At 40.9% G+C, this 27,441-nt stretch overlaps 1 protein-coding gene across 4 annotated transcripts in view; it reads right to left on the reverse strand.

The window, feature by feature from the left end:
• The window catches only part of VWA8 (von Willebrand factor A domain containing 8), a 523,579-nt gene that overhangs the window by 148,405 nt on the left and 347,733 nt on the right, over window positions 1–27,441 (reverse strand). For all 4 annotated transcript variants that reach the window (XM_077297321.1, XM_077297318.1, XM_077297319.1 and 1 more), the window contains exons 28-33: window positions 14,917–15,025; window positions 9,082–9,220; window positions 8,022–8,224; window positions 1,471–1,587; window positions 1,285–1,349; window positions 1,079–1,204 (exon numbers count right to left, since the gene is read on the reverse strand). In XM_077297321.1, coding sequence (XP_077153436.1) covers window positions 1,079–1,204; window positions 1,285–1,349; window positions 1,471–1,587; window positions 8,022–8,224; window positions 9,082–9,220; window positions 14,917–15,025 — 759 coding nt within the window. The remainder of the gene's footprint in view (window positions 1–1,078; window positions 1,205–1,284; window positions 1,350–1,470; window positions 1,588–8,021; window positions 8,225–9,081; window positions 9,221–14,916; window positions 15,026–27,441) is intronic.

The following is a 27,441-nucleotide window of genomic DNA, read 5'->3' on the forward strand; positions in this document are numbered from 1 at the left end:
TTTAGGACCTGAGGGATGACGTCACGGCTTCTGATTGGTCGCGTGGCGGTCACATGAGCGGCACGCGACCAATCAGAAGCCGTGACGTCATGGAAGGTACTGAACCAGCTCATTTTAAGCAAAGAAGGCTGCCGGTTCACAGCGGTAAGGTCCAGGCTGCGTCGGAGAGGTGAGTATATCAATATTTTTTATTTTAATTCTTTATTTTACACATTCATATGGATCCCAGGGCCTGAAGGAGAGTTTCCTCTCCTTCAGACCCTGGGAACCATCAGGGATACCTTCCAATACTTGAGTCCCATTGACTTGTATTGGTATCGGGTATCGGTATGGGCGAGATCCGATACTTTGCCGGTATCGGCCGATACTTTCCGATACTGATACTTTCAAGTATCGGACGGTATCGCTCAACACTACTCCTCATATAAAGTACGCCAATGTCAATGAAAAGAATGCGGCAAAGGCACAACGTCGAAGACCACAAAGAGCAAATGAGACTCTTGAAGAGCAACAGCATCGCTGGGACAAAAACAATGCATATAAGCATAGGCGTCAAGCACGAGTCCCCTGATGCAAAAGTCATTAGATTATCACAGGATGCCATTAGGTAACAACAGTGCCGCATGCCTGCCCCCCATCGTGACATTACCGCCCCCCCGATGCAATAGTATTGGGCTTCAATCTAGTGTGTATATATATATATATATATATATATATATATATATATATATATATATATATATATATATATATATATATATATATATACACATACATACATACACATATATACATACACACACACACATTTATAAACACACATATTTTGTATATAGGTGTATGTTTGGCCTTGTACAGTAAATAAATATGTTAACTGTTAGGCTTGTGCAGTTGTGAATAGACCAGTGTGAGGAAGGTGTTGGCATTGTGTCATTTTCAGACCTGCTCCTGATAGATGCTAATGTGCAATGGTATTTTATTTGGAGAAAAGTATACGCTGCAAAAATTAAAATTTACTAATTTTCTCTATTTCTGTAGAAAGTTTATTTGCTTGGTTTAAAAGACAGCAGACACTTACTTATCGGTCTGATTCTCAACTAGAAGCCACTTATCTTCTGCCACCAAGAACACAGACTTGAGATTGATTGGTAAGGAGATTGCATGTGTAGTGCCCTCCAGAACATCCAGGACATTAATACAGTTACTGTAAAACAACAAGAAATCTTCATTCTGCTGTGATTTATTGGCACAGAGACATTTGTGAGCCTAATATCGTAAGCCCACCTGTTTTCCTTAAAGAACACCAGCCAATTCTTGTGTGCAAACTCTCTACACATTCTGTAACTTTCCTAAAATAAATCACATATTTATGATTAACCAATAACTAGACTGGTGTTAAAACTGTGCGGAACACATAAGCCATATTTCAGAAAGTGATGCTAACATTGTTAGATACATGGAAATGCTTACTTGTGCTTCTTTACTACCCCACCAAGAAGGTTTTTTTGGAGCTTCTGCTTCTTGCTGTGAAAGCACAATACGACGAAGCTCTCCACTTTTGGTGTCCAGCAAAAGAATAACATTACTCTGTAAAGAAACAAACGCAAGGAATAATGAGAAATGGAAGGATCGGATATGTCTATTTTATTAGGCTTTTGATAAAAAAAAAAAAGTAAAACATTACATTATATTTTAACTTTCAAAGTTTCAATATTCCTCTAAACATATTACTTTCAACAATTGTCTTAGACACAATCTCATATGTAATGGAGTTGTCTCATTAACGAAATGTGGCCACTAGGACAATCAACTGGCCACCATGGGTTCCACCCTCAGCACCCCAGGGCAAACAGGTGGTCATGCCAGGGTATAAAAGTACCGTAATAGCAGTACAGCAGAGCTGAAAAAAAAAGAGGAGGAGAGCTGATAGAAGGGTTTGTTAAAAGTGTTATTCATCGCTGCTTTCTAACCATACATGAGGTTACACCAGGAGATTATTACTTCGCACACATGGAGATACCAGCTCTAAGCTATGGCGGAGAGTGTTCTTTTTCTGCGGTGTTGTTGCCTGCTTTTGATTGGTCAGCATCATACAGGTAGAAGTAGGCGCCTCTCAGTGAAAACTCTAAAACACCCACATAGAGTTAAAATTAACTCATTAAGTGTCACTTCAGTGTCAATGAAGGACAGCTTGCTCATCTTCTCACCAAATTACACCTCACCACTTGTGCACTTGACCCGATTCCATCCCACCCCACCTCCTCCCCAACCTCACCACTACACTTATCCCATCCCTAACCCATCTCTTCAATCTATCACTAACTTCTGGTACCTTCTCCTCTGCTTTCAAACATGCCACAATCACACCTTATCCTCAAAAAGCCTTCCCTTAACCCGAGCGCTATATCCAGCTATCGCCCCATATCTTTGCTCCCATTTGCTTTCAAACTCCTTGAGCAGCACGTCCACACTGATCTTTCCTCTCACCTTGCATCTAACTCGTTCTTTGACAACCTACAATCTGGCTTCCGTCCCCACCATTCCACTGAGACTGCCCTGACCAAACTTATGAACGACTTACTTACAGCCAAAGCTAACAGACAATTCTCTATATTCCTCCTTCTAGACCTGTCCTCTACCTTCGACACAGTTGACCACTGCCTCCTACTACAGACCCTCTCTTCCTTTGGTGTCAAAGACCTTGCCCTATCCTGGATCTCCTCATACCTTACCAATCGCACATTTAGAGTTTCCTACTAATATACTGCCTCTTCATCTCGCCCCCTCTCTGTTGGTGTCCCTCAAGGTTCTGTCCTAGGACCCCTTCTCTTCTCAATCTATACCCTTGGCCTGGGACAACTCAAAGTCCTATGGCTTCCAGTACCTATATGCTGATGATACTCCGATCTACCTCTCTGGCCCAGATGTCAAATCTCTGCTCTCCAGAATCCCAGAGTGTCTGTCAGCTGTATCCTCCTCCTTCTCCTCTCGCTTCCTCAAACTCAATGTGGACAAATCTGAACTAATTATCTTTCCTTCATCATGCAAACTTTCCCTACCTGATCTATCTATCACAATAAACAAATTTACACTTTCCCCTGTCCCGGTAATCCGCTGCCTCGGAGTAACACTTGACTCTGCCCTGTCCTTCAAACCGCACATTTAAGCTCTCGCCACCTCCTGTCGCCTCGAGCTCAAAAATATCTCCAGAATCCATCCTTTTCTCAACCCTCACGCTACCAAAATGCTTGTGCATGCCCTAATCATCTCCCGCCTCGACTACTGCAACATCCTCCTCTGTGGCCTACCTTCAAACACTCTCGCACCCCTCCAGTCCGTCCTGAATTCTGCTGCCTGACTAATTAATCTCTCTTCTTACTACACTCCTGCTTCCCCTCACTCCTGCAAATCCCTTCACTGGCTCCCAATTTACCAGTGTATCCAGCTTAAACTACTCACACTGACCTACAAAGCCAACCATTACCTTTCTCCTCCGTATATTTCCGAACTAATCTCTTAATATCTTTCCCCACGTAATCTCCGGTCCTCCCAAGACCTCCTTCTCTCCTCCACGCTTATTCACTCCTCACCCAATCGCATCCAAAACTTCTCCCGAATATGCCCCATCATCTGGAATTTTGTGCCCCAACACGTTCGGTTATCCACTACATTTGGATCCTTCAAAAGGAACCTGAAAACCCATCTCATCAAAAAAGCTTACAACCTGTAATGACCACATGGCCACCTCAACACCATCGAAGCTACTGCAACCCCCGACCTACTGTCTCCTTCCCCATAATCCTGTTGAATGTAAGCCCGCAAGGGCAGGGTCCTCTGCCATTGTTAGTTTTGTTTACTGTAAGTGATTTGTATTTTGATGTAACCCAGTCTAATGTACAGCACCATGGAATTAATGGTGCTATATAAATTATTAATAATAATAATACTTTCATAGGTAATATCTCTGCAATGTGGAGGCAAACTTAAAAAGCAAAAAAAAATAGCATAAGTGCTATACACACACAGTGCGTCCAGTTCAACATGAAACAGTTGGTGAAAGATCCTCTTTAGAGATGGGCAAACCCGAACAGTAAAGTTCGGCATCCGTACCGAACACCTACCGTTCAGGCACGGACACCAAACGCAGACTTCAGCAGTAAGTCCGTGTTACTGTTCAGGTTCGGCCCCCAAACACCGGGTGTTTGCCACGCTGCCATGTGCGCTGAAGACTGGACTAAGATACTCACTGGGGACCGTGACAGACATTTGTGGACACATTCCATGTACAGTGCAGTGGACCACTATGGGGAGAAAGTACTACAGAGACTGACACCAGTAGTCACTAACTTAGGGTTACATTTTACACTTTTTTCTATGAGTAGGAACTAGTGATGAGCGAGTATACTCGTTGCTTGGGTTTTCCAGAGCACGCTCGGGTGGTCTCTGAGTATTTGTGAGTGCTCGGAAATTTAGTTTTTGTTGACTGCAGCTGCATGATTTACAGCTGCTAGACAGCTTGAATACATGTAGGAATTTCATAGCAACCAGGCAACCCCCACATGTACTCAGGCTGGCTAGCAGTTGTAAATCATGCAACTGCATCGACAAAAACTAAATCTCCGAGCACTTACAAATACTCGGAGACCACTCAAGCATGCTCGGGGAAACCCAAGCAACGAGTATACTCGCTCATCACTAGTAGGAACCTATTGCGTCAATTTCAATGCAGGATGAAAAAGCGGTTTCAGTATGTCTCAGTAAATGGAAATAACTATGATTTACAGGAAAATTCACAAGCCATAACAATAAAAATTATTTGTGTCAGTTTTCTCCACTTCAATAACATTCATTTTTTTTAATAGCAAATATCACTGTTTTAATATTACATAAAACAAAGACATGCATTAGAAAAGCTTTACAATTACAAGAATCACAAAACAATCAATACACGTTTTAAGCTAGACTATTAAAGCAGATATACCCTGTGCTTGGATGGAGTCTAAGAGACAACAAAGTGGAAAGCAAATAGTCAATGTTTCAGGTCATCAAACAGCATTCAACAAAACATCTTTCTGATTTCACAATATCATTTAGAAATGTATGATTTTTCAAAACAAATAATTTAACATAGTATAATTTGCAAATTTTCCAGTGGCACACATGGGCACATAATGGTATAAAGGAAAATGGTCTGCAAATTTCACAAAAAACTATAAGGTTTTGAATTTCGAAAGATTGTCATGCGAGATCAAATTATCAGAAGAAATGGAGAATCCAGCTCAACAAGGTAGTGAAAAAACCTTTTCTATATTCACTAGAAAATGTGCTCAATTGAGGATAAAACATCAGCGTAGACAGTGAATAAAATGTGATATCAACGCATTTCTGGTGACCAAGCACCCTTACATTTTCAAGTGAATAAAGAAAAGGGTTTTTCACTACCTCGTTGAGCTGGATTCTCCATTTCTTCTGATTACTACATGCCCTGACACAGCGGTTCCGTGCTCAGAGTTCCTCAGGATGTCGACTATGGTGAGCTGGACTTTGTTCTATTTCGACATCAAATTATCCCCTATCCACCAGATAGGTTATATCTTACTGATTGGTCGGACTGCAAAATGTGGCACTTTTAACATTATAAAGGAGAGGCAGTGCACATGCTTGAACGCTGCTTCATTCATTCTCTATGGAGATGCAAAACACTGCAATCGGCTTTTTCCAGCAGCCCAATAGATATTGAATGGAGCGCCGGCTGGCCAGCCAACCTTCCACTCTATTTTGAATGGGGGAGATCTGGGATTTACCCTATATGCTTTGATAATGGCTGATCGAATCCAGCAAGCAATTATAACGTTAGAGATGGCCAGGCCCTTGCACGGGTTTCCATAATGACAAACAAGGAATCAGAATGTCTGAATGGAGCGATGGCTGACAAGTAGCACCACATGGCTCTAATGACATCCAGCTTGTGCAAAGCTCTCCCAGTAGGATAAGAGGTCATAGTGCAGAAAGAAGGCAAGATAATGTCCTCATTAAGGTGAAATGCAAAGACCACCTTAGCAAATAGACACATAACTAGCCATAGCACCACCTTCACCAGGTGCAGGATGAGATAAGGGATGCAACAGGAAAGAACAGTCATCTCCTAAACATGCCTCAAGGAAGTAATAGCTGTTATGATCCGGTGACTTTGGAGCCGCATGAACTTTCTCTGGAGTAGGTGGAAACTGTACTGACCGCAAAACCTGAACTAACACCGCAACTAGAAGTAGCCGTGGGGTGTACCTAACAAACCCTAGACACCTCGACACAGCCGGAGGACTAAATACCCCTATAGACGGAAATAGGAATACTACCTTGCCTCAGAGCAGACCCCCAAAGGATAGGCAGCCCCCCACGAATATTGACTGTGAGTAGGAGAGGAAAGACACACGCAGGCAAAAAACAGGATTCAGCAAAAGAGGCCACTCTAGCTAAATAGGGAAAGATAGGACAGAATACTAAGCGGTCAGTATTAAAACCCTTCCAAAAATATCCACAGCAGATAATACAAAAAGTTCCACAATCTAACTAAAGACATGGAATGTATATCTGCCACTCCAGAGAATCCAACAAGACTGAGAAAATACTGACACAATCTAAGCTGGACAAAAAAAAACACTGAATAGCACAGAATTATTAAGCACACAGCATGTGTGCCACAGAAACAAAACCAGACACTTATCTTTGCTGATTTGGCAGAAGGAACCAAACCAGGACCAAAACCTCCCAACAACCATGGACAACTGGCAAGGACTAATGAATCCTGCAAGCCTAAATACCCCAGTCAGAACTGCAATCAGCAGATACACCTGACCAGGACTGCAACTCAGGGACAATTGCATTACCACCTACAACCACCGGAGGGAGCCCAAAAGCAGAATTCACAACAAATAGCTATATGAGAATCCACCTAACAGGATAGACAGAACGGCGAGATGTCTCTAAATGACTCAAAGGTGGGGATTGAAGCACTTTCAGAACAAGATTGAGATCCCAGGGATCAAGGAGTGGCCAATATGGTAGCCGAGCATGCATCACTCTTAAACTATTGCTTTCTCTCAGAGGAAAAGTCTTGACCTGTGGCTTAGATGCCAGATCACTCTGAAATAGAATAGTCAAGGAGGACATCTAACCATTGAGGAAGCTAAACACCAGCCATAACTCCAGAGCAGACTGAAAAAAGGAGAGAAGCTGTCACGCTGTGACGATCTTCGGTAAGGAAGGGGGGCCTCAAACTGTCCCTGGATCTGGGACCTTTACTACCCCTGTCCCAGAGAAACTCTTAAAGGAGGAGAGGCCCAAGTCTCCAACCTTACTATGCTCCTATTAATGTCATAAGCTGTCTTCTCGCCCTCCCACAGAAGGCCAGGGACAAATATAGCAACTTACATACAAATACACTCATCAAGGGTAGAGAGAAATAAAGGGAAGAATATGAATGTACAAACCAAATGGGAATAGTATAATGGAGAAAGCATACACCAAAAAATATCTGGAGAATTCTGTCACCATTTCTTTTTTACAGCACGAACAATTGCGTAAAAACAAAACTCAAAAAACAATGTGAAATTGCCAGATTATTTTTTTTGCAATTTTACCGCACTTGGATTTCCCCCCCCCCCCTTTTTCCAGTTCACTGAATGCTAAAATGAATGGGTTCATTGAAACTTCATCATAGACATCACACTGCTATGTTGATAGAAAAATAACAAAAAAAGGTATGGCTTTTAGAAGACGGGGGAGGGGCAGAAAATTGTGAAAGGCGTGATCCCCTGACTTCCTGCTCCTTCCACCCCATACAGCCTCATATCATTATTTCTAATCACCATTCATATTTGGAACAAAGCATTTAGTAGAATAAAAATAGCTGTAATATGGCTGCAATATTTATAGAAACATGGAGGAAAGAATGGGACAATATAAAAAGTAAAATGAGTGCTGGCATCTTCACAGATAAAAAGTCTCTAGTAAAGAGCTACCTGTTCTTCATGCAGAATAACCTGTCCAGTCAGCGGATGGCCCAGAGGCGCTACACTCACAAATGGCTGCCATACACTTCCCACGGTTCTAGGGAAGATGTCATACAAATCCACATAGAATCCTTTATCGCCATCAGTCTTCATAAAGTACAGGGAGGCCGGATTGCAGGTTACCACGTATATTGTTCTGTCTGCATCATTATCTGGGGGGAAATATGTCAGAAATTAAATACACTGGTTAGCAGAATGGGTTAAATTCATGTTAGGCGAATTTAGTGTCTATGAAAAATTTGTAAAGAGTCATATCTTCATTATAATGAAATTGATGACCTATCATTAAGTTGTATACTGTTTTCTAATTTTTTAATAATGTTTGTGGCAAACTAAACCTGACGGCTTCACAGGTCATAGCTTTCTTTAAAGCGCGACTTCAGCTTTTTTTTTAATTTCTGCACTGGAGTGGCATCACTTCCCTGCCCCTAGTAATGTACTTTAGCAGAACCGCTCAGATCCCATTCCACCATCTTGTGAAGGCAACTTTTGACTGACCAGAAGTCAGAGATAACGGTCACAAGCTTTCAATGTAAGGCATCATTCAGACGTCCGATTTATTCACATATACGAGAAAAACGGACTGATTATTCGGAGCAGAGTTTGATCAGAGTGTGGTACGAGTGTCATCTGATTTTCTCATACATGGTACTCTCCCATTCTGATAGTCCATGAAAACTGGACCGCATTTGGAAGTCAGCCGAGTGCGGTCCAATTTTATCATGGACACACTGACTTGCATTGCCAATTCTAATTCAACCCTCGATGAAAATTGGACATGTATCCAAAGTTTTCCGCGGATCACTCAGTCATAGGAAAAGATTGCCGAGAACCGAAGAAAACGGAGTATGATACTGGGAGCGGGGATCTTACATTAGTGACACCATTACAGAAATAAAAAATGCTGGTGATGATTGTGCATGATATTAGCACTAACATACAATAACAATCAGTAAATCTTATTTGTTTCCTTGTAACTGTAATATCTGTACAAGATGATTGGACAAACCTGAGGAGACATGGACATCACAAACAATATTCACTTCATTTATAGGAATGCTCCAGTAAGCCATCTCTTCTGAAAAACTCAGTGATCGGGATTCATAACGCTCTAATGAAAAACCTTGCACATTTAAATACACTGGACCCTAAATGAGAAAAAGAATGACATTATAGATCATTATGGAGCAAGACATCTCAGAAGTCAAGGATTATCCAGCATAAGGGTTAAACCGCCCAAGCTTTATTTCCATACTCAATAAAAAGCACCCCACAGGGAGACACTGCTGCACACGACGCCCTATCTACGCGTATATATAGGACTGCATTGTGCAGCACAGGCTTCGCTTTAGAGTTGTTTACTAAGTATAAAATAAAGTTTCTAAGTTTCATCCCCTAATAATAATAATATAGTATGAGGAAACGGGGGGACGCAATAGGTAGAACATGCTTGTCATGTATGGTCCAGCCATCATTATAATAGGGCGTTTCAAATAAGTTGCATGATCTGGTCACCAGCCAGTATCTGTCTAGGTACAGTTACCAAGTGCTATTGGGTGCATGGAGAATGTGGAGACAGATGAATAGCTGGAACCAGGTTTGTATTGTATTCTGTAGCAACCAGTGCAATGACTGGCACAGGGTAGAGGCATCGGTGTTGTGGTTGGACAGAAATACAACCCTGGCTGCTACATGCAGTATAGATTGGAAAGGTGAAAGCTTGAATAGAGGGAGTATTTGTGCATGGCATCTTTTTCAGACTATCTTTTTTTTGAAGCAGAAGACACTTCAGGAATCACACCTTTTATCTGAATTTTTGTAAACCTGAAGGGTCTTTTCTTTATTTTGTTCCAGAGCGCATTTGTGATATTTCTTTCCTATAGGTTTTTGTTTGTTTGGTTTTTTTTTCACATTTTTTTTTAGTGTCTTTTTATGTTAATTTTCCGGATTTTTTTTTATTTTATTCCAATCAACAATTAACAGCATGCTAGCATTTTTTTCGGCATCTGTATGTAGAAATCCAGGGTAAATATATATACAGTTAGGTCCATATATATTTGGACAGAGACAACATTTTTCTTATTTTGGTTATAGACATTACCACAATGAATTTTAAACAAAACAATTCAGATGCAGTTGAAGTTCAGGCTTTCAGCTTTCATTTGAGGGTATCCACATTAAAATTGGATGAAGGGTTTAGGAGTTTCAGCTCCTTAACATGTGCCACCCTGTTTTTAAAGGGACCAAAAGTAATTGGACAGATTCAATCATTTTAAATAAAATGTTCATTTTTAGTACTTGGTTGAAAACCCTCTGTTGGCAATGACTGCCTGAAGTCTTGAACTCATGGACATCACCAGACGCTGTGTTTCCTCCTTTTTGATGCTCTGCCAGGCCTTCACTGCGGTGGTTTTCAGTTGCTGTTTGTTTGTGGGCCTTTCTGTCTGAAGTTTAGTCTTTAAAAAGTGAAATGCATGCTCAATTGGGTTGAGATCAGGTGACTGACTTGGCCATTCAAGAATATTCCACTTCTTTGCTTTAATAAACTCCTGGGTTGCTTTGGCTTTATGTTTTGGGTCATTGTCCATCTGTAGTATGAAACGACGACCAATCAGTTTGGCTGCATTTGGCTGGATCTGAGCACTGTAAAGCTGCAGTAGCATCGTACGCAGTGAAGAAGCAGTGACCCACAAATTCAAACACAAAAGTCTCTTTTAATGTGTTTCTTCACAGCATTAAAGTCCAATTCACATAAATGCATATAACTTCAGTGGATATTATCAGTGACCAGTTTACACCGGTTCAAAGCAATACATATCACATGGCTTTAGATTTGCGGTCCCTAAACAGGCCAGACTTCCCTTGTCCAGTTTCCCTGGGCGACCGCACGCCATCTCACAGTCTCTATACGTCTCCATACACACAGCCTCACATGTTGCAGACACTACACACGCCAGCCCTCCTCTGACTAGCTCTCGTGGGTGTCCTGAATCGCTGTATCACAGACTCTTTACAGACTCTTTACTCACACAGTCGTACACAGTTCAGGATATCATCCAGATAGCAGCCGGGCACCACATCCACCTGTTTGCAATCGTTGCACATGCTAGTCCTCTTTCGGGCACAGGACATCCACCTCGGGGCACAGGACTGTCCACATCCGACTCCTTCGGGCACAGGACATCCACCACCGGGCACAGGACTGTCCACATCCGAGACCAGTACCATGGACGACTTGCATCTCTGTGTATGCTGCGGGTGCCAGGCTATTCAGCTGCCCTGGGTGCTGGCTCTGCTGGCCTCTGCCTCCATGCACTCTGCAGACCAGCACACACCAGACTGACACTGACGTGCACCTCAAACACCTGACATGACCTGACACGGCATGACACACCCATACCCCTTACTGCAGGGTTTTTAAACACACACAAACCTGTGGCCTTCAGCCACCTGGAAAACCCGGACCGGAAATCCGTGACTCTCATGCACACCTATTGACTTCATCCATCTGCATGCACATTCTGGGGAGAACAAACAGCGCCCCCTAGCTGTATCAGAGGCCACAGCCTCACAGCACACAGTATGTCACTGAATACCTCAGAATTCATTTGGCTGCTTCTGTCCTGTGTCACATCTTCAATAAACACTAGTCACATCTTCAATAAACACTAGTGACCCAGTGCCACTGGCAGCCATGCATGCCGAAGCCATCACACTGCCTCCACCGTGTTTTACAGATGATGTGGTATGCTTTGGATCATCAGCTGTACAACGCCTTCTCCATACTTTTCTCTTTCCATCATTCTGGTAGAGGTTGATCTTGGTTTCATCTGTGCAAAGAATGTTCTTCCAGAACTGTGCTGGCTTTTTTAGATGTTTTTTAGCAAAGTCCAGTCTAGCCTTTTTATTCTTGATGCTTATGAGTGGCTTGTACCGTGCAGTGAACCCTCTGTATTTACTTTCATGCAGTCTTCTCTTTATGGTAGATTTGGATATTGATACACCGACCTCCTGGAGAGTGTTGTTCACTAGGTTGGCTGTTGTGAAGGGGTTTCTCTTCACCATGGAGATTATTCTGCGATCATCCACCACTGTTGTCTTCCGTGGGCGCCCAGGTCTTTTTGCATTGATGAGTTCACCAGCGCTTTCTTTCTTTCTCAGGATGTACCAAACTGTACATTTTGCCACTCCTAATATTGTAGCAAATTCTCGGATTGTTTTTTTCTGTTTTCGCAGCTTAAATATGGCTTGTTTCACCTGCATGGAGAGCTCCTTTGACCGCATGTTTACTTCACAGCAAAACCTTCCAAATGCAAGCACCACACCTCAAATCAACTCCAGGCTTTTCATCTGCTTAATTGAGAATGACATAACGAAGGATTGCCCACACCTGTCCATGAAATAGCCTTGGAGTCAATTGTCCAATTACTTTTGGTCCCTTTAAAAACAGGGTGGCTCATGTTAAGGAGCTGAAACCCCTAAACCCTTCATCCAATTCTAATGTGGATACCCTCAAATGAAAGCTGAAAGGCTGAAATTCAACTGCATCTGAATTGTTTTGTTTAAAATTCATTGTGTTAATGTCTATAACCAAAATTAGAAAAATGTTGTCTCTGTCCAAAAATATACGGACCTAACTGTATAAGCATTTGCCATGATTGCATATTTGTATTGGCCTGTATTGAATGAGTATTTTCATACAAATGTGAAGGCAATATCATGTAGTTATCAGTGTAGATCAGCAACGTCCATTTACACAATAGCTAACAATAAGATAACGATCTGGTCTGCGCCTCTATAAGGAATATTGTGGAGAGAAGGGTGGATTTTCACGCTGTTGATGATCTGATCCTCGGTTTTCTCCACATTATTTCTATCTGGTCTGGTGACCTGTGGATATGCAGCAGCTGAGCATCTATGCTTTGAAAACTGTTGTGTGCACACAACCGTACTAGGTTAGTATAACCTTTATAAAACCTAATTTATATACCAGATAAGATCCTACTGCGCTTTATTTGCTCCCTAGCTCCTGTACAGTCCTCTACAAGGGATCTAATAAAGCTGCCTAAAGGCTGTGTTCCCACAATGTGTTTTTGGTAAATTTTTGATACTTCGGATTTTGGCTGCACTAATAACAAAGTGTCTTACAGATCCAGCAGAGTGGATGGGATTTATAGGAATCTCATGCCTACTATATTTTGTTACACAGCGTAAACTGACCTACAGTGTGTATTTGAAATCCATAATACGTTAATTTCTCTTGAAATTATGCTGAATTTTATGGGAAGATTTTCCGCATAGATAGGAAAATCTGCAAGTAAAAAAATACATATGCTCTTTTTTTCCATTTCTGCTGTGGAAACATACTAAAAAAGAAACTAATCTGCACATGACTGCATTAATAAAGTTTTGTCGAAACCAAAGATAATGGAGTATCAAAAACCATACAGCTTTATTTAAAGCTTAACTTAATGAAATGACATACCAAAGAGAGACAAAAACACTCAAAATCGTAATAAAAAAACAAACAAACACACAATTGTCCTAATTTACATGATATGTTGAGAAATACTACAACAATTCTGCAACATCAAGAACCCATCAAATACTCATCATGGGAACACAGCCAAAGAGTGCACAGGGCGATTATCGCAAACAAGAACTCATAGGAGTGGTCATTTCCGATAATTGTGCAGTGCAAACAGGCGGCCAATCACCAGATGAATGAGCAAAATGCTTGTTTGTTGCGTGAAAAGATTTTTAAGCAGGCTTAAAAAAACAAATCATTCTCAGCAGCACATTATCCTGTGTAAATCGGACAAGTGCTGCCGAAAATAATCTACGAGGTCATAATGATTTATTACTCATTCTGAGCACTTGGGAAGTTGTCTAAATGACTGACGATTAGCAAACATTTAGCCAATCGGCAGTTGTTTAATGGCCGCCATCCGCTAGCATAACCTATCATTCTTAGAATAGTACAAACTAAGCATAATCTATTCTAACTTTGCACTAATGGTTAGAAAAAAAAAAAAATTTCCTTTCTTGGCGCTTCCGGAAGACAAGGGTAATTTGAAGGTTGAGATATTTTGCTCAATACCAAATTTATTAGGACACTTCAATAAGAACAAAACAACGCGTTTCAGCCCACAACGGCCTTCATCAGGTATTATCCACATTTTTAAAAGCACATATAATACCTGATGAAGGCCGTTGTGGGCTGAAACGCGTTGTTTTGTTCTTATTGAAGTGTCCTAATAAATTTGGTATTGAGCAAATTATCTCAACCTTCAAATTACCCTTGTCTTCCGGAAGCGCCAAGAAAGGAAATTTTTTATTTTTTTTTCTAACCATTGTATTCACATGCAATCCTTGGATCAAGGCTGGCATAGTTCCTGCAATAGTGCTGCATACCGGAATATTATAAGGCGTGGATCCATCATACGGATCAATTGAATGTACATACAAGACATCCAAAGGGTGAGTGCAACAATATATATTTCTTGCTGTGAATATACATCTACACTTAGACTCTGCGCCCCTTGTCTCTCCTTTTATATCTCCTTTCGATATCCTTGTGAAACTTTGCACTAATAGTTGACTTGCTTTCTGCAGAAATGTAGCCAAATTTGTATTTACTTTGTTTTTCACACAGTGGTGCAGGATAGGCTACACCCTTCTTGTCCCCTTGTTGGGGAAAACACAGAAAGTGTCTAAAAAAACACAGTAAAAACGGTTCAAATCAAGAAATAATTCTGGCACATAGAGATATGATAAAAACGTTTTTCTGTTACTCAAGTCTCAGGTTTTAGAAGAGTAAACAAGAACATATTAAAAAGATAACCTTTATAAAAAGCTGATGAGTTTCAGTTGGACACAAAAGTTTTCGGCGAGCATTTCCATCCTGGTTCATGGTCCAGTGGCCGGCAAAACTAACATCTGGAAGTGGCAATCTATGGAGGGAAGAAACAAATGCATTACATAGGAATCAGAGAGCAGACTCACTAAAAGGGACATATCTAGGAGTACAGCACTTCAAGACCTTATGGAATGAGACAGTGGGAAATATGCTGCCCATATAATGATCCAACAACGTGTGAGGCAGCTGCAGTAGTATCATCCCCCGAGCTCCGCAGCCAAAGAAGGCATAAGGGCAAATCCAATCAGAAGAAAAATCCACACTCAGTCTTCCTTGGATACAATCTTAATTATTTGTCCATGTGGAAAGACCACATTAAATGAGGAATGTAATTCTGAAACCCGTCACATGTTTGGACACCTATTTCACTGCTGCCTTTGCACATAGACTAATAACAAAGATTATATCCAAGGAAGACGGAGTGCCGACTTTTCTTCGATTTACAATAATGAAGTAACAATGTGGACAACAGTATTCAACAAGTTGTAACAGAAAATGTTACCTAGATTTTATTCTGTACAGCAAAGTCATTAGTAAAACACACGAGAAAAATTCATTTCCCAAGTTAATACATTATAATGGAAGACGTAATTATTACTAGTGATGAGCGAACGTGGTTGGATTTTGGGTTAACCGACCATGTTCAGGTCTTATCCGAGTATCTCGGGCGTGCTCCCCTAACAAACAGGCAATCTCTGCATGTATTGTGGCTACCTAAGGCTGGTTTCACATTTGCGGTTGTGTCCGCAGTGTTTCTGACACATACATCCGCATGCGTCTTGATTTCCTATCTTTACCATTGTAGACGCAGGTCTATGCGTTTGCATGCTTTCACCCGCGTTTGCTTACGCATGCTTTTTTTCACAGGGCGCGGCTGACGCACCAAGTTAGAATTTTTGAGGCAGCAAATTTCCATCAAATATGCGCAGTCATGCACATGCAGATGAGTGCTTTAAAAAAACGCATTACTGTCTATGTGAACGCATGCATGTCTTTGAGTACGCATGCGCTCGAGTACATCGGACTGTGCATGTCCAGGAACTTATTGAGACACGCCCTCCTGGAAATATCAAATGCATGCGCATACAAAACGCGAACGCATGCAAAAATGCATATAAACGCGTGCAAACGTTGCGTTTTTTTAACGGTCATGAGTAATGTGATGAAGATAAAAAACGCAGAGTTGTAATGTATTTGCGGTTGAAACACTGCGGACTCAACCACTAATGTGAACCTAGCCTGACACTCAGCCACGGTGACTCGAACATATTATTTGAGCATGCCCGAGATACTCGGATTACACGTCCAACCACGGTCGCTCATCACTAATTATTAACCACCTTTTCACAGTAAAATCCGACAAAAAATGTGTTAGTCTCTAACAATTCACTGATGAAACGAATGAAAATGAGATGTTCCCTGGTGCAGGTAAAAAATATCTTCATGTCCAGACTTGTGACTCTTCTTCACACTCCTATGCTTCATAGGTTTAAATGTGGTTTCCGGATCAGTTAATAATTAGCTAAAGGGAACATGTAACGATATGTTAAACAATACACTGGACAAGCTAGGGATGATTCATGTACATCCATTTTCCTTACCAATGAACAAAAACACAAAAAATAGTGTAATTAAATACTGGATAAATTCACAACAAAAAACTGTTCATTTTTTTTTTATAAATGTACCCAAAAATTATTTTTAAACTTGTTTTATTAACGATTATACAACATAACAAGGTTACATCATAGAACAAACAGCATTTCTCATTAACCCCTTAATGACCGCCAATACGTCTTTTAACTGACCTGAGATATAAGAGAATAACCTCCCAACACAGGTGACAATCCAGCAGCTGTCGGCTGTACACTATTGCTGACAACTTGCTGCATCAGCCACGATCAGTGTTGGCACCGTCCAAATCTGTTTAACCCCTTAGATGCTGCTTTCAATAGTGACTACATCATTATAAATGGTTAACAGACTGTGAGGGCTTCCTCCTAATCCCAATTGGTGCCCTCAGATCATGATTTTGTGGTCCTGATGTTTGCGATTGGCAATTCATGACCAAATAGCGGCCAAAGAGTCTGACAGCTGTTGTAACCTGTTCAGAAGTTAGAGGCATTTAGGTGGTAAAAATACACATTTTCATTTCTGTCATGTCATTTTGCATTAATTCCTGAAAAGCAACTGAAGGGTTAATAAATTACCTGACAGCAGTTTAATATGTCAGGGGGTGCTGTTTTTAAAACTGTATCACTTTTGGGGGTTCCCAAATATATGGGACCCCTAAAGGCACTTCAAACATGGCTTAGTCCCTAAAAAAATAAATTTTGTAAATTTCCTTGAAAAAATGAAAAATTACTGCTACATTTTTAAACCTCCTAAAATGCTAACAAAATAAAAGAACAATTTATAAATGGTGCTGATGTAAAGCAGACATGTGGGAAATGTTATTTATTAATGTTTTGCTGTGGTATGGCCATCTGGATTAAAGGGATAATCATTCAAAGTTTGAAAATTGCTAATTTTTTTACATTTTTCTGATATTTTTTATAACTACACACAAAACATATCGACCTAAATTTATCATTATCATAAAGTATAATGTGTCACAAAAAAACAATATCAAATTCACTGGGATTTGTTGAAGTGTTCCAGAGTTATTACCACATAAAGTGACACTGGTCAGATTTCAAAAATTTGGCTCCGTCACTAAGGGTTTAAAGGGATTGTCCAGTCCAAATCGATAAGTCTGAAGTCACTCTGTGTGACTGTACACTTACGAATCTCCCCAGTGCATGCACTGTGTGCTGCAGGGATTCACCATTTTCTGTGCAGGGAACGGAGCATATGTATGTGTTATACATACTCCTGACCAGGACCCGTCTAGTGGGTGTGGCCTCGCTCCATACTTGTGTTGAGCGTATGGAAGCGAGGTCGCACCCACTGGCCGGGACTATGTATAACACATACATATCCTCCAGTCCTGGCCCAGAAATAGGCAGATCCCTGCAATGCACAATGTGTGTGCTGGGTGGGATTAATAAGTCTGCAGTCACACAGTGTGACAGAAGACTTATCGATTTGGACCCGACAACCCCTTTAATACTGTCTGGCAGAGTTAACCTTACCATGGGTCTAATATCTGATCCAAAAGCATAAGACAAAATTTACTAAATATTTAATCAGAGATATAAACATACTGATCAGCAATTCAGTTATTAAACTGTGCTTAATCAAAAAAGTGCTATTTCTTTTAATTAAAAAGTTATAACTTTATTGACATAAACACAAACATAATACATGTAATTAAAATAGTGCCTCTAAACCGCAAAAATGCATTTATAACAGGTGAGCGCTAGCAAGTACGCAAATCTAGAACAAATTCAATTTTAACAATTTTCATATAGTAACAAATAATTTTAGTTCATTGATTGGGGTATGCAGTCAAACGCAGTGTCAGAACGGCAGCACCTATACTATCTTTGTAAACAACCACACCAAATATGTAAGTTTTAGCAATGGTGCTTTCTCCATCCAAATAATCCTATGAGTCCTCTTTATTCAAAGAACCATCACCAATAATTGATGCTGACTACATTTTGTATATTTAATAGTAATGAATGCATATACACCCAAACCGGCATTAAAACATGCATATTTTAGTAGCCACAAAACAGACTCTGCAAAGGCTCACGCAGTGTAGGTACTTCAACCAAATAAATCAACAGACCCCAGCAGTACAGCCCAGTAAATACATCAGCTATACCCGTGTTACTACTGGCAAGTAGCGTGCCACGAGACCATATGTGGCCACGAGGGTTATATGTTTACATATTTAATCAGAGATAGGAATTATCTTCTAAAACCAAGTTAAAAGTTGTCTCTCAAAATTACAAAAAACAAAACCATAAGCCAAAGTGCCGGACCAAAAGTAAACACAATAATAGATAAAATATAACTTTTTTTTCAGGTACGAGTCTAAAAAGGTATATTATGTACGTATAGCCAGCACAGAAGACACAAAAATGCATTGGTGGGTGAACCAACGTGGAAATCCCTTAAATGAGGAATCAATGGCACCAATGACAGATTAAATGTATATTCTTGTGATGTACAAAAAACCACAAGGGAAAAGTAAAGTACAGAAACAAGTAAAGGTACCTTCACACGAAGCGACGCTGCAGCGATAGCGACAACGATGCCGATCGCTGCAGCGTCGCTGTTTGATCGCTGGGGAGCTGTCACACAGACCGCTCTCCAGCGACCAACGATGCCGAGGTCCCCGGGTAACCAGGGTAAACATCGGGTTGCTAAGCGCAGGGCCGCGCTTAGTAACCCGATGTTTACCCTGGTTACCAGCGTAAAAGTAAAAAAAACAAACAGTACATACTCACCTGCGCGTCCCCCGGCGTCCGCTTCTTGCACTGACTGAGCTCCGGCCCTAACAGCACAGCGGTGACGTCACCGCTGTGCTTTCACTTTCACTTTAGGGCCTGCGCTCAGTAAGTGTCAGGAAGCAGACGCTGGGGGACGCGCAGGTGAGTATGTACTGTTTGTTTTTTTACTTTTACGCTGGTAACCAGGGTAAACATCGGGTTACTAAGCGCAGCCCTGTGCTTGGTAACCCGATGTTTACCCTGGTTACCAGTGTAAAACATCGCTGGTATCGTTGCTTTTGCTTTCAAACACAACGATACACGGCGATCGGACGACCAAATAAAGTTCTGGACTTTATTCAGCGACCAGCGACATCACAGCAGGATCCTGATCGCTGCTGCATGTCAAACTAAACGATATCGCTAGCGAGGACGCTGCAACGTCACGGATCGCTAGCGATATCGTTACAAAGTCGTTTCGTGTGAAGGTACCTTAAGAGTGTTTCCCAAATGTTTATTGAAAGGAAATTTTTCAAAAGCGTGTCGGGTGTGCCTCCATACATTGCTATCCCTGCATGGATTCTTTCATTTTATTTATTTTTTTATTTATTATTTTTACAGGGAACATTTTTTTTTTGGCACCTTAATTTGACCTTCTAACTTATGAGTACTTGTTTCTGTACTAACTTTTCCCTTCCCATTCTTCTGTACACCACATAAATATATGTTTATTCAGTCTGTGGTGCCAATAATGCCTCTTTTAGTTGATTTCCCTGTTGGTTCACCCACCAATCCTTTTTTGTGTCGTGTGTGTTTGCTGTACATACATCATTTACCTTTTAGACTGATACCTAATAAAAGTTATATTTTATGTATTATTGGGTTTACTTACAATACAAAAAATTTCCTGCAGGCTATATTTATTTTTTATACAGTAATTCTTGACATCATATTTACTATAGACTATTCAGTCTTGAGATACTTATTTTCCATTAGGCATCAATTGATTTTGATGGTCAGGAGAGCTATAGTGCTTTATTATCCTACCCAGTTAAAACAAAAAAAAAAAAAAAAGATACAAAACTGAAGCACACCAGTTTAGGGGATGGGGGATTTCTAACCAGTTCTAATAGGAAACTTACCTTATTATTTTAGTGGGGGGGACAGAAAATATTTAAAAGGGTTCTGAAAAGAAACCCATGTACCGTAATTGCGACATGTAAACTGATGACTATTTTGGGTGTCAGTTACTCCAAATTCCAGTGCTATATCCTCAGACCTAGTGTATTATATGAGATTAAAAAACAGACCCTGTGTCACTTTTGTGTGGATGTGTTAGGCAAGCAGGACTGCTATAGTGAGCAATACGTAGGACAATATTTTTAAATCTAAGTAATGAAATGACTGGGAGTCAGTGACATGTAAAGGGTGTCTGATATAAATAAGAAGAATAGAAGAAAAAATGTTATGCTGTGATGGGAACACAAGATTTGGCAGTTGTTTCCAAACTTCTTTAGGCTAGGGAACCCCGAACCTTCCCAATACCCCACTGAGGGACCATAACCTGTTGTCCATTTGGAAGACAAGGCCACAAGACCACCGCCGTGGTGTCATCCATCACAGGTGACTCTGCACTTTCTTGTAAATTAGAAAGTGTGCTGCAAGGATGAGCGGGAGCGGTGGTTCTGGAACAGAGTAGGGCACATGTAATGCTGCAGAACACCGCTATATAATTACAGAGCAGTGTACTCTTTATTTTCCATGGTGGCATATAAAGATTTACACCATCACTTTTCTCTAAGAAAAAGTGAAAAAAAAATGTATGGTATATATCACTTACTAATTGTACACCATGCACTACACCCATGATAGCACAGGGCATGCGGCTTTTCATATTACTTTCAAACCTCCATTTTGTTAAATCTCAGATTATAGGTCGTGGAGTGAATAAATGAACATCGATGAGTCGCATCCTCCAAGCAGTAACTGTGAAAAACACTCTGTGGAACCTACCACATAACCCAGTCAGGAAACTACTGAAGGCTATATAAGTTAGGGCCCCACTGAGAGGTTCGCCGTGACGTGGCAGTGGGCTTCATACAGTCTGATCACAATGTTACACTAAGAACCTCATGTTCCGTTTTGTACATTTTTGCCTGGCGGCATTGATCAACGTATGATTTTTAGATGTGCGGTCCATGTCTTTTTCTACAGTTCTAGCATACTTCATTAACATTTATTCGGGAGTGGAAAGAAACTCAATAAATTACACAAGCTCATTAATTTTCCATTTGGATTTTTTATTTTTCATTTTTAGCTTACTGGATCGCATAGTAGCGCAAGTTAACCTATATTATTAGCTGTTAATAGAGTAATAAGAGGATGGGATAAGGAAACAAAAGTTTAAAGAGGGCCTTAAAAATGATTTTTAAGAAGAAAAGTGCACAACCAACAAATAATAATTACCGTATTAAAAAACACCCAGCTATAGTAAGTTCAGGAGGTCTGGCTCTCGGCACCACAGAGAAACATTTGTGTGTGAAAAGGACTGTGGTGTTCATGGGAGCGCCACCACCTCTTTAAGCTGTTCATACTAGCCCGTGTTGTACTCTTACTAGTCACCATGCAAGATATTTTAGCGCTAATCCACTTGAATGTTACAATGTGGCAACACCTTGAACCACAGCTACTAAGCATGCTACAGGTAAGTATGATCCAGTCTGCGAACACAATGAAGAGGCAATTCTGCACAAACGCCAGCTCCTTCAAATCACTGATGGGCAGTGGCCAAAGTTGGATAGCGATCAGGTCTCTTATTAAAGGGAATCTGTCAGCCCAAAATTCGCCTATAAGCCAAGGCCACCGGCATCAGGGGCTTATCTACAGCATTCTGTAGTGCTGTAGATAAGCCCCCGATGTAACCTGAAAGAGACGAAAAACAAGTTAGATTATACTCACCCAGGGGCGGTCCCGGTGCGGTCCGGTCAGATGGGCGTAGGGGTCCAGCGCGTCCCATCTTCATACGATGTCGTCCTCTTCTTTGTTTCGTGTTGCGGCTCCGGCGCAGGCGTACTTTATCTGCCTTATTGAGGGCAGAGCAAAGTACTGCAGTGCGCAGGTGCCGGGAAAGGTCAGAAAGGCCTGGCAGGAGCTGCGGCAAGAAGCAAAGAAGAGGACGTCATCGTATGAAGATGGGAGGTGCTGGACCCGGACCGTGAACGCCCAGCGGACCGGACCGCATCGGGACCGCCCCTGGGTGAGTATAATCTAACTTGCTTTTCTTCTCTTTCAGGTTACATTGGGGGCTTATCTACAGCATTACATAATGCTGTAGATAAGCCGCTGATGCCGGTGGCCTTAGCTTATAGGCGAATTTTGGGGTGACAGATTCCATTTAAAAAAAAAAAAAGCAATATTGCAAGGACAGACTATCAATTTTTTTGCATTTGTTATATTTGAGAATTGATAAATAGGAACAGGACAACAATGATAAATAATAATATTTTATAATAAATGAAATATCAGTTTGGATTTTCACATGCTGTTCATTACAAGGCTGGCATGAATAGTTCATAGTTACCAATAAATAATTGAATAGGCTTTATTCAGATATTATGTATAGAGTAATGTCATTTCACGGATGATAATCACAGTCGGGCTGCCCTCAACATTTTCCATCCAATATTTTTTCCTAATATTAGACATTTTACAAACTCATCATGTATGGTTTGATATGATGTTTATTTGTTTCCGACTGTCATCCTCCTGGTCTCTATTTTCTGGGATTATAAATATGATCTCCTGAAAAACTGAATATAACTCTTAAGTTTTAACATTGAAAGGTATGACAAGCCATTGTAAAATGGCTGCATTCATTATTTGATGACCTTTCTGGAAGATAGGAATCACAAGGGAATAGCTCATTGAGAATTAACATTTGGAAACGCTAGGCAGCCATTCATGAGTAATACATGCAGCTCAACAACAAAATGGCATTTCTACCACATCTCTCACTTACAGCTGACAGTATGATAAGGCTGGCTTTAAAGGATTTCAGGAAATACAGAAGAATGTAAAGATCACAAATTTAATAGACAAAGGCAGATCAACTGATAAGCAGCTTTGGTACAGAAAATGAGATTTTTACTATGGCCATTAAGTAAGAGCATAATCTGTTGCCTACAGCATATCATATCCAGGTCATCTTGGGAGAGACAGAAATAAACAAGCTGAATTTAGACAGTGCACCCCCAAAAAGCAGTGAAGTAACAAGTGACGCAGCTCTCCTCTCTTTTCATAGACACAATGCACTGGTTTGAAGGTTGATGCAGGGCTATAGCGAGGACAGAGTGTATGTTAATGATCAGCTTAAGATTAACCTGTCAACTTTGGCATTTAACAGTTACGTGTAACAGATTTTATTTATATTTTAACGCGGTTCTCAGTTGTTTTATATGATGTAGATATAGGGGATAAATTAACACAAACGCTTGGAATACATCAAAAATCACAAACGTTTATTCATATTAAGGACTTTTAGGGTAACAAGATAAGCAAGTTTCATTTTAGTATAATATATGAACAGCTGTAATGTGCAGGCTTGACCTTCTCTCAAGGAATCAGAATCAATGGGTGGTATAATATATCTTAAAAGATACTCTTCTAGGTTATAAAAAAAAAAATGGAGGAATATTTATTTAAAAGGAAATAAATACCTTGATCTGGTATTCTCTTCCTACTATAAAGATGATGAGGCCCACAATAACCAGTCCGGGGGCCCACAGTAACCAGTCCGGGGGCCCACAATAACCAGTCCGGGGACCCACAATAACCAGGCAACTGTGCGTCACACCCCGGATGAAGCCATTCCTGGCGAAACCGGAGTCAGATAGAAAGCTTGGAATCTGTTTTAATCAATTCTTTTGAGTAAAATAAACTACCTGTGTGGAGTTGCCTGGTTGTTGATAATGTGGGCTCCTGGTCAATTCACATTTACCTTTAAAAGAGCAAGAGATATTGCCATATATGTTTTGCCTTTGTGTTGTACAACATGTAAGAGTAAAAAAATAAAAAAAAGAAAGAAAAGAAAAGAGTTGCTATTCTGAGTCCAGCTTTATTCTGCTCCTGCAGTCCCTTTGAGGTATTAAATGGGGACTATCCACTGATCTTTTTAAGGCTTCCTCTACATTGACGAAAGCTTGTTGTGGTCTTGTACATGTGGGAAAAAATTCATAACATAGAAGACACTGTCATTTTTCAGATACTGTTTCAGTGTTTAATACCTAGTAGTCTTATCTAGTCTACCTTAACCAATGCCTTCAGAACTAACCTGCTGGACTGTAGAGAAAGATGAAGCTGATGCGGTTATATAGACAAAGCAGCTTGTGGGCCACGGAAGCTTTCATAGAAGCCCATCTAATAGCTATAAGAAGTGAATGGAAATCTGGGTCCAGGGAACTATTTGTTTGTCCTTTGACCCAGGTATTTAAAGCTGCTCACAGAAGCAGCATTTTTATAAATATGTATTACAAAGTCTCTAAAGCAAACAAACTGGTAAAATAAGAGCAATTATTTATGCCAATGTGGACAAGGAAGAGAAAAATAAGGAATAGCAACATCAAGATTCATACTTTTCGGACTATAAGATGCACTGGACCATAGGTGTGGAATGCAGTGAATATTCCCTTTAGTAGCGGGGGCACGTGACCGCTGGCAGCTGCAGGAAGGCTGCGGCTGACACTGTGCTCGCTACTAAAGAGCAATGAATACTCACTGCCCTCCATGCACATAGTCCTAGCATGGGGAGCAGTCAGTGTTCCGTTAGATGCCCTCGGGTTGTAAGCAGCATGACATACCTCCCCCATGCACTGCTTAGGCTACTTTCACACTAGCGTCGTTTTGCCTACGTCACAATGCGTCATTTAGGAGAAAAAACGCATCCTGCAAAGTTGTCTGCAGGATGCGTTTTTTCCCCATAGACTTACATTAGCGACGCATTGTGACGTATGGCCACACGTCACATCCGTCGTGCGACGGATGCGTTGTGTTTTGGCGGACCGTCGGCACAAAAAAAAAACGTTCCATGACGAAACTCCACCCCCTCTTCCCAGGACTGCAGAATGGGCAGCGGATGTGCTGTAAAACTGCACCGCTGCCCACGTCTTGCAGAAATTTCACAGCATGCGTCGGTACGTCGGCCCGACGCACTGCGAGGTGCCCATACCGATGCTAGTGTGAAAGTAGCCTTACAAGCATAAAGTAGCTGTTGGAAACAAGATGCTGCGAGGGAGTGCAGGAAGGTAAGTGTAATGTGTTTGTTTTTTTTTTAAATGTCTTCTGATGGGGCCCTGCATACCAGGATAGGGATGGAGGCCAATCATACCAGGATAATGATGGGGCCATGCATACCATGATGCTATTAAAGAGAAATGAATATTCACTGCCCTCCACGCCCATGGGTGTGGAATGCAGTGAAAATGAATTCCTCTTTATTAGCGGGCAAGGGAGTAAGCTGCAGCCGTGGGCTCCTGCCAACTGTGACCCACTGTTCCACCACTCCCCCACCTCCCCACCAAAGCCCGAGCAGGTACATCCAGACTATAAGACGCACCCCCCTTTTCCTCCACATTTTGAGGAAAAAAGTGCGTCTTATAGTTAGAAAAATACGGTAATAACAATAGAGCTATTCGTATTAAAGCGGTTCTAGTTTTTTGCATCAACTGAAAAGATGATTTATTTTTATGTTCATGTTGCATTTTGTACTGGTTTGAAAGTTAAAAATAAGTAAGAGAAAAGTTTGGCCTATACTTAAGCTGAGCATTGCTTGTTCGTATCGTATTGGGTTTTTTTAGGACGGAGCAACAAGCGTATAACACGGCTGAGTGTTATGAGATAAAACATTGCATAGCACTCAGCCCAGTGTTATACTATGGGGCAGCTCAGATCTTATTTTCTAAGGCCAATTCGGCATGTGAGGACAATCTCAGCATGCTGCAAGTGTATCTGAGAATCAGATCACACGCACCCAATCCAATCTATGGTTGTGTGTGAAACATCAGACTGCACTTGGATGTGCGATTACGGCAAATGCTGGCAATGGAGGAGACGAAAAAATTACTTAATAAAGTGAGATTATTAAAAACTGAGACACATAGGCTGAAGACACAAATAAGCACTCCGGAAAATACGAGCACTGCATAAAATATGTATTTAAAGAGAATCTATCACCATGTTTTTGCAACCACACCTCAGAGCAGCATGATGTAGGAGCAGAGACCCGGATTCCATCGATGTAGCACTTACTGGGCTGCTTGCTGTAGCTTTGATAAAATCCTTGGTTTATCTTCAGCAGATCTAACAGTTTTCTGAATTCCAAGTTCTGTATGCGGTTGTCCACACCACTGATCAGCAGCATTTTGTACACACTGTGCATAGGCAGAAAGCTGGCAATCAGTGATGGGGGCAGGGTTATACAGAGCTCATGAATGTGGAGGACTTACATGGCTGCAGATTTACTAGTCGTCCTTCTGATAAAACAGTGATTTTTTTCTTTAATATAAACTACAGCAAGCAGCTCAGTAAGTGACATATCGCTGGAATCAAGGTGTTTGCCCCTACATCATGCTGCTCTTAGATTAGGTGCCAAAACCTGGTGACAGATTCCTTTTTAACATAGTGTACTAAATTTAGCCCTCAAAAATCTAATTCTAAAAAGTAAAGGATTATCAAGAGATGACTGAGCACTTAAAAAGCAATGATGCCAATTAACATTTCTATTTATCTGTAGACATTTGGGCTAGGAATTAAGGGGGACTATAACGCAATAAAAAAAAAAATTGACTTTATACACATCATGCATATTTCTCGCTAAAAAGCAGCTCCCAAGGTAGTAAGCTAGCCATAAAATAAAATCACAATAGACTTTACACGTACCATACATAATTCCCATTAATACGAAGCTTCCAAAGTATTAAGCTAGCCATACACATGAGATAGCTGTCAACATTCTCTCGTCTCTAAGCTATCCCTTCCGATTGCCCACAGACATGAACGCCTGTCAGTGCTTAGG

Source organism: Ranitomeya variabilis, chromosome 3 (genome assembly GCF_051348905.1).
Source record: "Ranitomeya variabilis isolate aRanVar5 chromosome 3, aRanVar5.hap1, whole genome shotgun sequence".
In the NCBI taxonomy this organism is placed as follows: Eukaryota; Metazoa; Chordata; class Amphibia; order Anura; family Dendrobatidae; genus Ranitomeya; species Ranitomeya variabilis.